This window comes from Haemaphysalis longicornis, unplaced genomic scaffold (genome assembly GCF_048455015.1).
Source record: "Haemaphysalis longicornis isolate Haplotype H1 unplaced genomic scaffold, Haemaphysalis longicornis Haplotype H1 scaffold_5, whole genome shotgun sequence".
NCBI lineage: Eukaryota > Metazoa > Arthropoda > Arachnida > Ixodida > Ixodidae > Haemaphysalis > Haemaphysalis longicornis.
In genome coordinates this window covers 148,032,330-148,044,914 of record NW_027526385.1, presented here as the reverse complement: position 1 = coordinate 148,044,914, position 12,585 = coordinate 148,032,330, and the positions used below count along the sequence as shown (strand labels likewise).

The 12,585-nt window shown below is 45.6% G+C and overlaps 1 protein-coding gene across 1 annotated transcript in view; it reads left to right on the top strand.

Annotated features, from left to right (window-relative positions):
• Positions 1-12,063, top strand: part of LOC144139927 (protein 5NUC-like) — a 100,811-nt gene extending 88,748 nt beyond the window's left edge. Inside the window, exons 9-11 of the mRNA XM_077672152.1 lie at positions 6,390-6,548; positions 7,538-7,735; positions 11,855-12,063. Of these exons, the coding sequence (XP_077528278.1) occupies positions 6,390-6,548; positions 7,538-7,735; positions 11,855-12,063 (566 nt within the window). The remainder of the gene's footprint in view (positions 1-6,389; positions 6,549-7,537; positions 7,736-11,854) is intronic.
• Positions 12,064-12,585: the final 522 nt, after the last annotated feature.

The following is a 12,585-nucleotide window of genomic DNA, read 5'->3' as shown; positions in this document are numbered from 1 at the left end:
CGGCTACACAACGCCGAGGGGACGCCAGCTCCGCCGACCGCGGCATGCCAGTCAGACAGATACACGGTTCGTAGGATACAAGTAGCGACTAGACATTGTAGAGACAGTACTTGAGATGATTAATTAGCAACGTGTGGAATAGGGGGCCTTGGGTTTGAGTTGTAGGAAATTTATTTTCGCGATTTTTAGGTTTCATTGATTATGTGCGTCATTATGTTTAGTTATGGGTTTCATTGATGATCGGTTTGTGCTGTTTGTTGCTAGTGCGGTTAACGTTAGTAGTTTTTTAATTGCGTATGATAAATGTGTTTTGCGTTACACCCGCCAAAGGCGCTCCCGCGTCCATTTCTTGAAGCTGGTTGAGACAGTAACCAAACATCACGTGGCAGTGTGCTAACGAGAGTTTCGCTTGCCTTGCGCGTTCCGGTTTTTCTCGGTATGACTTAGGTGACACAAGTATAAGGAATGAAACTGCTTTTTGCGAAGCTATCACTGTAGGTCATTGCATTTGCTTGTGACTGCCGGCTCTTTGACTTAGTTTGCAGCACACCGTCTCTTTCAGTTACTTTGCAGCACAGAGAACGAACGCAGCAACATGTACCCTCCTGCACATGCTTCCGTGCCACCTTTCCCATGTCTTCTTGCCAATGCGACCACCCTCGACCCACAGAGTTAAAGCGCGGAGTGAAATCTGGCGTGTCAGGCGCCCTTCACTAGCGACAGGAGGACAGGATCCATCCGACCAGCTGTTCAGGAGGACAGGATCCATCCGACCAGCGTGGGTCCTGGAGAGCCATCCTGCGCATGCGCGAGGAGCAGTGACTGGACTGGACTGGACCGGACCGGACTGGACTGGACTGGACTGGGTTGAATTGGATTGGATTGGATTGGATTGGATTGGACGGAACTGGGCTGGGCTCGGCTGGGCTGGGCTGGACTGGAGTGGAGTGGAGTGGACTGGACTGGACTGGACTGGATATGATTGAATTGGATTGGAAATCGTTTTAGCAGCAGTAATCATAATCAGCTAATCCTAGACAACCAGGAAACCTACACTCTAAGAACTCGAGGAGTGCTGGGCACTCTGTCTAGGAGTAAAAACTTTTGTCCCATATTTAACTCCCTTTGGAAGCATTGGGCGACTCTTCCGAGGAGTAGCGCGTGGCGACCGAACGGGAGGCGAAGCACTCCCCGTGGGATTTACTTGCTGCTTTCGAAGCGGAGTACTTGAACCCTGTGTGGGAATTGCAATACCATCTCCAAGGCAGCGTTCCGTCACTCCCTTTAGGCGTGAATAAGCTCTATTGGCGGCGTTCCCGGATACTGCAGACGGGTACCACTACTCTCTCTTGGAAAGCATCTCGTTACGCCTCAAGAGCGTTCTGCTATTCCCCGCGAGGCAGCGTGCTTTCGCTCCGCCTGCTACTAGACCCCCCCCCCCCTTTCCCACGATGGTACTATAGGAAGTTACAAGCAAACAAAACAGGACAAGCTATTTTGAAACATGGAAAAGAAGAAAAAACAAGCTCAGACTTTATTTTTCAAAATACCACAACAATCGGTTCATTCTGCAATTTAACACAAAATGCAATTTATTGGGAATTAAAATATTACGGCATAAAAACGGTTCCTACTCCACATGCACACAGGTGACGTAGCGCCTATTTAGGATACATCCAAGAAAAAAAATCACAAATAAAAATGCAGCAAAGCAATTGAAAACACTGAAATACAAAATTAAATTATGACGATAAAAATGACATTAACATCCACAAATAAAAAGGTACTGGCATTAGCACGAAAAGCGTCAGTAAAAATACAGCACTGGGAGAATAGTTAACAGTATTAACATAAAACAAAATGGCCTTAGTACATCAGTGAGTGCTTCACATGGACTGAAAAAGCCAGCTCTTATTTAACACACATAAAAAGTATTTACAAATAAATTTTGCGAAAGAAAAATCTGGGACAAACAATTCAGCGTGGATTACTATTAACGCATTACAAGGTGCAATCAACACAAAGATACAAAGCCATTGACACGGCAACTTTGCAACAGATATATTTTGGTGGTACAATAGGAAACCGCAGGAAACATTCCCACTGGGTTTTTTAGACAGGTGGTTCTCAAATGAGGATGCGATAGTAAGATTTAAAAAGGCATAACTTGGTATTAAAAACAAACACGTTCGAGCTGATTGCTTCATAATGTTGGTGGCGGCCTCCAGAACAGTACCGACCAGGGCACCGCGCTTGAGCCAAAGTAACGTCTACAGAAGCAAGAAGGTGCGCTTCGCCTTTGAAGGGTATTACACAATGAATGGCCAAAACACAGACAGCAGCAATGGGAACCCATCCACGATGTCCAAGGGTGTGAGGAGAAGTGTCTTGAATGCGACGGCCGTTGCTGCTGACGCCTCGGGGATCTCTCCCTCTCTCAAAAAAAAAAAAATCTGCGGGCAAGTAGCGTCTTCCCGCGGTTCCTACATAGACAGAAAGAGGGGGACAGCAAAGGTAAGTTCTACAATGAAAAAAATATTAACGAGTTTGACAACGTTAAATGAAGTTTATTGGGTGATTAGTTTTTGCGCCGAGAGCACGCACTGAACCCGTATTGGAATGCCATACTGCTTGGCGCAGTAACCAGTCTAGATGCGGATGTGGTGACCTTGGATGCCACCACGCTCATTGTACGACTTGGCGAATGTCATGTTAGACAGCGCGCCCTACAGCTGTCTGCCTACGCACTGCGCCCCAAACCCATTAGCGCTTACGTGTCCGTAGCTTCAACTGTTTACCCCGCTATCGTTCCCGGTATAAAAACATTGCACAAAATTTAAGGAAACATAACTCTTTTTGTAAGGTTACAATCCCTGAATAATTTGCATTGGATTTTGTCCTCAGCCGACTGCAACGTAGGGCCAATTATACGTTCACAAGACTAGCGTGGAAAAGTTGCTAATGGGTCATATAGCTACTGTTTTCTTCATTCTCGAGTACGCTTCGTTGCATGCACGCTGCAGATCGCAACATTTGATGAGAACCAATAGGGACCAACCGACGCGAAAAAAGTAATGTAATGGGTAAAACAAACAGTGTGGGCGACAGCGACAAACGAAAAAAAGTAATGCATTGCTGCCAATGCCCTTCGACGTCGTTGCTGCCGCTCGCTTGTGGGCTGCTTCTGTCCGGGAATAAACCAGCGACGGCGACGGCCCGTCGCCTGCCGCTGTCCCCGCCGTCACCGGCCTGTGTAAAAAAATTTCGCTTGTCTGTGTCGCACACAATTCCTGTTTGCCGTACACACTGAGTGAGGTTTCTCGCGTCGCTCATCGCCTTAGACGCATGTAATTACCCCTTAACAGTGCGGTGAGTACGCCCCGAAAAGTCACATTTCCGTCCATCCTGCCCTCAAGCAAAACGTAAAAAAACTTGTCTGAACAGCATTTCAGTCTGCTGCTGTAAGCGCGGCGGTCACTAAAATTATTGTAATTTAGTGACTACCACGCGCTAGACGCGCTCCTATCACTCAGCCTATTGTACGCAATTCTTTGGAGCCGCGCAGGTAGCCACAGCTACTGTACAGCCGCCACTCTAACCCTAGCCGCCGAGCTAAGAGTGCAGCGTAGCGCCGCGACTACTCGCGCGACCATGCTTCCTACCTGCGAAAACATTCCGCAAGGATACCAACACTTCACGAATCAACGAGATTGAAACGGTGCAAGAATAGACGCTGTTTGCACACGGGTACAAAAGCCGCCCTTCAAACCTAACCAACGGTCAAAATCAGTCACGAAAACGTTAGGACTAACCGCTTCCGCGGACCGAAGTACCCGAGAGTAACTCTGCTTCGTTAAATACACAAGACAAGAATACGAGGTTAACTAATGGCTTACCTCTACTTCCCGCCAGCGTTTCTTCGTCCGGTAGATAAATCCAAGGTCGTAATAGCTGCGAAAGATCCCAAGCTCACGGCGCGAAGCCTGCGACGGCCGCGGATACAGTCCGGCCATAGAGCGCGCATCGCTACACAATGCGCATAGTTCCGAAATCGGCCTCAGCGCGGTCCCCGCTGTGATGTTCGTCCGAAAGAAAAACTAGTACCACGCACGCACGCACGCGCGCACGAATGAATGAACGAATATACAACTTGCTCGCGTGTGCATGATGTCGCGCTGACGCACAAGCGGCCAGCTGTTAGCCAACACACGTCGTATACTGTGTCGAAGCAAGTATGACGATAAGGGCAGGTCCAACTTCCCATGTTGCACGAAGCGTCTGCTTGAAAGCCCACTTCGTTCGTAGCGCATTGACATCACGGTCTGGCCCGGCCTGTAAGTCGCCCGTCCGGCCTTGGCGGGTTCACCGCCTGTGTAGGTTTTTGCAGAACACGCGCACTTTGTGGCTCGCTGAACGTGCCTTTCTCAAGAACGCTTGCTCGGGCGGTTCGCGTTACCTGATCCCCCGGATCTATGACGCGTTACGTATCGTGATCCACGCCTGCGCCGCCGCGGGGGGGGGGGGGGGGGGGGGGGTCATCATTTCTCTTTGCTTAAGAAAGGCGCTTGAGTTCCAGCAACCGATCGGTGTGTACGCTTTTATCGTCGATCGTCAGCCGACGAGATAGTTTTCACCGTAGAGGGTGTATTTGAGATGCCCTCGCTGTGATATCGCCTGTTCCTCACACTCCGATCTTGCAGATAGGCCCGATATTGCTGTTAATACCAGTTATGTATACGGATTTCCTTTATTTAACCTAGTAAAAGCTATCGTATGTACATGCCTATCTCGGCGACACTAGCCACGGTTGTTGGGTCGGGTTCGTGTTGCGCTTGCAGCTTGAGCTATCAGAAGAACGCGGATTTCACTTCTTGCAACACCATTTTTCTCAATCGATCTCAGATTTACAATCCGTTTTTTTTAGCTTGACTAGGCGCGGGACAATCGTACGTCTATAGATCAAACTCTTTCAAAGCGACCGTCTGCAGCGGTCCGTAGATTAGTTCCTTCGGTTTGCCGCCTGCCGCCACTGAACGCTGCGAGCAATCGTTACACGAATTTATATTCTTGCACGTTTAGAATGCGCGACAGAAGTAATCGGGCGCTTTTTACACAACCGCTTTATATAATATATTCGTATGCAAATAAAACATCGCTGATGAGTTGGTGTGCGCAGATGGCAGGAGTGCATCTCCATGCTTACTCCCGCACTGGACAAGAATGAAATTGCAATTCTACTCTTCGTACTGGAGATGGGAGACGATGCGCAGGTTTACTCTTCACTGGTGCGGGAGCAGAACTGGGGCTGCACTCCGCCGCGCACGAGAAGAGTGCGCGGTCAGTTTTGCTCTCCTCCTCATGGGGAGCGAGCATTGCATCAAACTCCCCGCAGCTTTCGAGGGGAGTCCACCAACGCTTGCAAGAGTACAATGACTGTTGGACTCTTCAACTGTCCCCCCGATTTCTTAGAGTGTAATAATAACCAGCTAACCTTAGCTCACGCTACGTATACCCTGACGTAGCCGAGCTAAGCCACTGCTAATTCTCTGATGGAGGCGAGAAGCGAAGCCAACCGAGTGTTCCAGAATTCGGCGCACGTTAAACAGCACAAGGTGGTCAAATTAATCCGGAGCTTTCTACATCTGCGCGTCTCCCGCCTGCGTAGCGTCGGCGTGTTAAACCTTACAATTATTCAATGTTCGGCATTGCTTGGCAGCGGAACATCCTGTAAGTACGCACCTCGCTTATTTTACAAAGCGGCGCAGCACACAGCATTACTTTCAGCGGCTAACGAAACCAGCACGCAGGCGCGTTCAGTTCTATGCAAGTGCTTTTGTAATAAGTGCTTGGGCGTCTTTGGTGTTTTCGGTTGGCACGAGTGGGCGAATGCTTCGCACAAAAAGCGGGAATTGGCTTTCACACATTATGTGTGTTTTTTTTTATTCCTTATAAATTCTCTAACGTCATTTATGCATAGTACGGCCTCTACCCTCCTTTTTCATAAACCCCAGTCTCCGTTCCCCAACATTACGTTGTTGTATGCACTTTTGCCTGCAATGTCTGGCTTGGTTTTTAACCCTTCGATTGTCTCGTTCTTCAATCTTGTTTCTCTTTGTAGGCTGTGTAAGGCTGACCAGTTGTCCGCTAATAACACAAAAGCGCGCCTTGCCGCGGCAGATGTGTACTTGTCATGCTTGAATATATTTTGTCACCTCGAACCATTTTCTTAGCTAAGGAGCGTGTAGTTAACAAGGATAGTGTTCATAGCTTTCTGACCAAAATAATTATTTGGTTTATGTAACGCTACATACGGAGGAACGCACCAGCGGCAGCGCAAAAATTTCTAACTGATCGCTTTAATCCCTGAAACCCTTTTTCTTGTGTTGCAGAAAATGTTACACTTGGCGACTTGCTAGGTGCTATGCCATACGACAGCGACCTTGTCATCATGAATATGACCGGTTACCAACTGAGAAAAATGTTTGAATACGGCATTGACAACTTTACGTGGTATCCTGACTTAAACGGGAAGTTTCTCCAAGTAGCGGGTATGTATTTTCTTTTGACTTTATTAGCAGGAAAACAGCGCCAGGGTAAATACCTAAACTCTGTGATACTAACTTTGCCGAGTGTTTGGAGAGCTCCGGGGGTCGTTTGATAAAAACAGCGTGCAAGTATGCAGTACTCTTGATGGCAGGAAATTGCGCAGCTACACAAAATACAGAATTAGCGATATTATGCGTGCATATATTCACAGTACAATAGTCCTCACTTTATAGAAAATGTAATAGAGCAGCAGAGTACATGATCCGTACCGCAACAAAGATATCGTTTCATATAACAATTTTGAACCGTTTAACCAATTCTATAAAGTAAAGTTCAGGCCATATTGCTCCCAAACAAATTTGGGAAAAAAGGATTTGTTGGGACACTTTCAATATTATCAGTTTCAGACTATGTTGATAATCTTGAAGCTACGACACATGCTGAAGATAACGCAAGCTGTAGTTAACCATTAAGAAACCATAAATATCATGCATACGTTATTACACCCACAAAAACAATATAAAAATCTTCGAAGAATGGCTCGTTCGAGGGCTTTGCTTTAAGTTTCTTTCGCTAGTAGATCGTGCTGAAAGCGTGGAGTTCTCCTACAGTGGCAATTGCAGCAAGACCACTGATACCTATTCCTCACAGGGCTGTAGTAGCAAACCGGGATGTTCATTGTTGAAGGTCATAAATATTTTATTAAAAAAGCGTGACCGACAAGTTACATGACTATCGCCAAATTTGTGACAACATACGATTTCGCTCCATCCAATTTTTTTTCGCAATCTAGCATGTACCTTTAAATGCATCCGAAAGTAAGAAATGTAATGCTTATCAGGGAATAGTGTTACCAATACCGCAACATCATAACACTCGTTTTCGTATAAAATCTTCTGACGCTACTCCGTCAATACTAAGCGAAACATACCAAGTTAAATACGAATGTTTTCTCACACTTATCATTTGCCTCCCTGGCATTGCTGCGCAGGTATCCGGGTTGTGTACAACTATAGTCGCCCGAACAACTCTCGAGTAATCTCGATGAAAATCCTGTGTGCAAACTGCAGTGTACCAGTGTACGAAGATGTTGATGACTGCATGCAGTACAGTATAGTCACCAGCGCTTTCATAGCAAACGGAGGCGACGGGTACAAATTTGACGCAAATGTCACGAAGCGAACAGATGGTGAGTATGCACACATGTTGTGCTCTATCAATACATTCCTTCACCTGCCTGCGCATAAATCTATGTGATCCAGCTGAAATATCTCCCAGTGCCGGCAGAATATGGAATATGTAGCCTATAAAGTACGACGAATAATTTAGAACTACAAATAACAAATCTAGCCCAATCGAAGTCGGAAGCGGCCACATTGTTTGCTGTCGACGCTTATTAGGAATGCTAGGAAACAATCGTCTCGTACAAACCGGGATTGTTTACACTACATAATAAAGTAAAATTAGGGTAAGTAGTCTTGATAAGTGGCATGACGCCCAAATTAATAAACCAATACAAGTAAAGATTATGAAATTTAGGAAATTTATAGCAGCGATTTACCTGAGTGTATCTTATGGCAGCTTTATTTGCCTTTTATTGGCCGATATATGTAAACTACTCACTTTTCTCGCCCGGACATCCACAATATTACTTCGCAAAGAGGTTACTTCATAATAGAATCTCTACTATAGCGACGCATTATATGGCTACGCGACAGGAAAAGCTAGTGGTCCTGTGAACGCAGAAAGCTCTTCCGGCACAACCAGATAAGCTTGCGTGAAAAAACGAGGTTCGAGAGTAGTTAGAAGCAAGCAGTCAGTGTGTGGCTTGTATATCTCTGTCGCGCGAGAGGCGGGCGTGGCGAGCTACTGTGTGCAGCACAGTTCGAGCAAGAACAGCGGGCAGGGGCTGGATCAAGTGCGTGTGGAACATTGTCAACATGGTGATTACAAGCAAAGCGACCGCACTGCACTTCGACATGGGTTGGACATGCGTATACATGCTTCAATGATGAGGGCAGCCTAATATGAGCGACACCGCGAGTACAAACGTGAGCGAAAGAAAATACCCCGAAACATGCAACCTTTAACGGGAAAGACTTTAATGAAGCGTAGAGAATAACATAACACACAGGAAAACACCGGCCGTAATTGCAGCTTTTCCGGTTAACAACCTATGAGGAGTTTAGAGGCACATTTATTGTACGCTTAGTAGCTCTTCATTTTAGCAAAAATTGGCAGGTAATGCACGGAAACTTGGCGAAGCTCGCTTGGACCTCTGCCTCACTTTTTTCTTCGTTCCAAAGGGTATTTTCAGAATTAAATATCTAATCATATTGGTAGGGAATATGAGTTCGGTGTATTTGTGGCACTATAAATAAAATTCATTTACCTTTAGGATCTTGATTGTAGAAAAAACAGAAAAATTTCAGACAAGCAGGAAGTAGCTTATGCTGGAATTTTAAAAGAAACACTGAAGTAGTTTAAAAATAAAGTCTGGAGTCCCCAGGCCTTCCTTCGACCACTGTAGATGCGTTGACGTGAATTTATTCTTTAGAAAAATTAATTCGGAAATGAGGTTCTCCTTTCTGCCTCCTCATTGTCAATTTCCTGTCGCATTTTCCTTGAGGCTTACTCACTAAGATTGGCTTGACTGTGCGTACAGCACGCTTCCCCGAACCGGCCAATGGTCTTGAGAAGTCGATCGCGAATGAAATCGGACCCGCCAGAAGATTTGCCCCCTGAAGAATGTGGTTTCACTTTCTAAGTTTGCAGAACTATTGACCTTTCTAAATTCGATGAAGTCAAAATAACTCGACATTAGAGGCAATACAAAGCGCGTATGAACGTTGAGACGCTTCCTGACTTCGCTTCACTGGAGTTGCAAGGTGCGCTTGTAGAACATCGATGACCAACAAACAACAAAAGGCAGGAGGAGAAACAGTGAAGTTAGTCGAGGTAACAAAGAATAAAATCAACGGAACCTATATTGTAAAGCTCAAAACCGAGTTACGGGAAGCACCTTTTCTCACGGTGAACTAGCACAGTAGTCAGCGGCACGAGCACACATTTGCGATCGCTTTTCCTGCCTAAGGAACTCGTTTGCTAGTGATAAAGTACAAGTGGGGGCTTCTGGGAAGTTTAAGCGTTATGTAATAAACACTCATGTGAGCTGCTCAGAATTCTGTAACTCAACAAACAAACAGCCTGTGCATGAGCGATTATTCATTAGATATATATGCGGGCTTTTTTCTCCGCAGCTAGAATGGAGTTTTAAAAAAATGGCCTAACACACTAGCCGCAGTGCGACGCATGGAGCAGGTTTGAATGCCGGGTGGGATCTTGTATTTTTACTATTTTTATTGGTATTTAGGTATTGTTGTCTATAGCACATTCACCATTTTGTGGTACAACCGCCATTGCTACAATACTGAGTTACCAGAGTGCGCGTCTACCGACACTGAAGAACCGGCGAGTTCTTGTTGGTGTGGTGTTGACGCAAGTGCCATAGAAATGTAAGTCCCATAAGAAAGTCCCATAGCACAAGTGCGACGAATTGAGTGCGTTTGAATCCTGGGCGGGATCATGTACTTGTTATTATTTTTATTGTTATTTAGGTAATGTTGTCTATATCACATTCACCATTTTCCGGTGCAACCGTCATTGCTACACTAGTGAGTTAGCACACTGCGCGTCGACGAACACTGATGCAACGGCGAATTCTCGTTGGTGTGGTGTGGACGTAAGAAACAGCAGCTTCCAGACGCAGTGTAGAACCAATTGACTGTCGTCCTGCATAAATGAACCTCTTTCTACACAGGGACGCACCAGGCACGTCCTAAAGTAAGGGGCAATACACCTCACAATCTAAGGTCTTCGATGACAAGGAGGTCGTTTAGCCAACGCCTAAGCTGCACCTACTGAATGGCAGGATACTCAAATGTGTTGGCAGGTTAATCTGATCCATTGCACAGCCAAAAGAATGACAGATGCGCGGTAACCCAGTTCTTGAAACTTCGCCTTATGTGTCTTTTCATTGCCTAACACATCGCTCGCTTCACAATGGGAGTGATGGAGCATGGATTCCGCAATCAGCCGCCGGCTTGGAGGCAGCTCTTCACGGAGACCGTAAATGGAGAGGCATACTTCGACCGTCCGGCATTATAGAGCGACTTGTGCCTGGCTGCTTGTCAAGACAACAGATGCTCGGATTCGCCGCAGTGTGGGCGCTCTCGCTAGCAATAGGAAACTAGGCGCTGCAGTGGAGTGCGTTAGCTTTTCACTAGGCGTCACCACAAGAGTAACCGCTAATGTGACTAAAGCTCTGGGAAGACTAGATATTGGGGGAGAGTGGCAGCAGTAACAGAAAAGGGCTTGGTTGACCGCTCGGTACGCATGCATTTGGCACAGGAAAAGTACAAGAGGCGATGCCTCGATATTGAGAATTCTTTTTTGCGTTTTTTTTTTCAATGAAGCTTTTTACAACGGTGCTCGAATCGTTTATTTTGTGTATCTTCAATGGAGGTCCCGCGCATGGCTTCGGCCGTGGGACCTTCTGCTGTACTACAACCCAGATGTAAATATGTAGGATTTTCTGCCATAAGATTGGTATTGCAATTAAAACGGTAACGTGCGATGTCAAGTATGCTATTGCACGGAACAAGAACCGAAACAGGTTCGAGCTTATATAATAAACTGCAAGAGCTACAATGTTCCCTATGCTTGTTGTCGATAGCACGACTGGATTTCCAATACAAATATAAAATTTACATTAACGCAAGTACTTAAACGTGAACCTCACAAGGTTTGACGTTGTAACGACGAGTTTGGGGTATTGCGTGTCACCGCTACAGTTTTTGCGGCCAGTGCAGTCAGCACATGTTAGCTTTCTTCTCTCAGGCTTTATAAATTAGATATACTTGCTCAGCGGGGGGATAAACAATGAAATGTATATTTATTTGAGCCCGCATGTACAATGTGCACACAAGCAGTTGTTTGGCAAATTCACTTCAGTGTTCTTTTCACTGTGACACAACTAGTTAACATTTTAAACGTTCCGGTCATACTCTCTTTAGAACGTAGACTGAACATAGAAACTAAAACTGTGTGCAGGCAGTGGGATTTATTTACAAATGCGGATATCTTTAGTGGAATTTACCCTCAATGAAATCCGTGGTTGTTATTTTTCCTTGAGGATTGTGTTTGTTCATTTTTCTGCTTAGAAAAAGGAAAGAATCTGCATTGCATAAGTAAAACATCACGAATAGTCGCCTGTTGCTTCGAAATTTAAAATGTTTTTTTTTTTCAGGTATTAGCGGTGTTGACGTTTTCGTGGACTATTTTCGCAAGATGTCGCCAGTGAAGACCCCACAGGAGGGTCGGGTCATTGTACTGGAGCTTCCCGAAAGACCTAACGTCACCACCACGTGTGCTCCAATACCAACAACGACGCCGTCAAGCCCCGTCGTCATGTCTCGTGCAGATTGGCGGTCTATGCGAAGAAGCTTTATTTGGTGAATCAAAGAATGGTTCTCAAAGAAATAAAGAAAAAGTTTAGAAAAAATTAAAAAAAAAAGGTTTTCTGCCCCTTTAAAGTACGAGAGCACCTGCGCACAAATAGTATTCTTTAGTACTCTGCCTTCTGAATGCGAAAGCACTCATGTCCACTTGAACGCAATGCCCTTTGCTTCCCCACGCGTTTTCCAAGGGCTCCGTCCTCTTACAGCTTGGGAGGTCTTGCTTCACAATCAATTTCCTCCTTGACGCTTTGAAATGGCCCCTATCAGTCTCCTTCGCACTACGCCACTGATGGTTTCCTCCGCCATTTATTGTAGAGATAGTTGACAAAGGTATTATTTTTCCCATGTTAGAGTATGTGTTAATTATTTGGTATCCAGACACTCAAAAACTAAAAACTGTTAAAAAACTAGAAAACATTCGAAAGAAAGCGGTGAGGTTCATATACCATTCCTACGAGCGCGCATCGATAACTGCACTTCTCCATAAGAGCAACATGCCCACAGTATCCGAATGGAATAG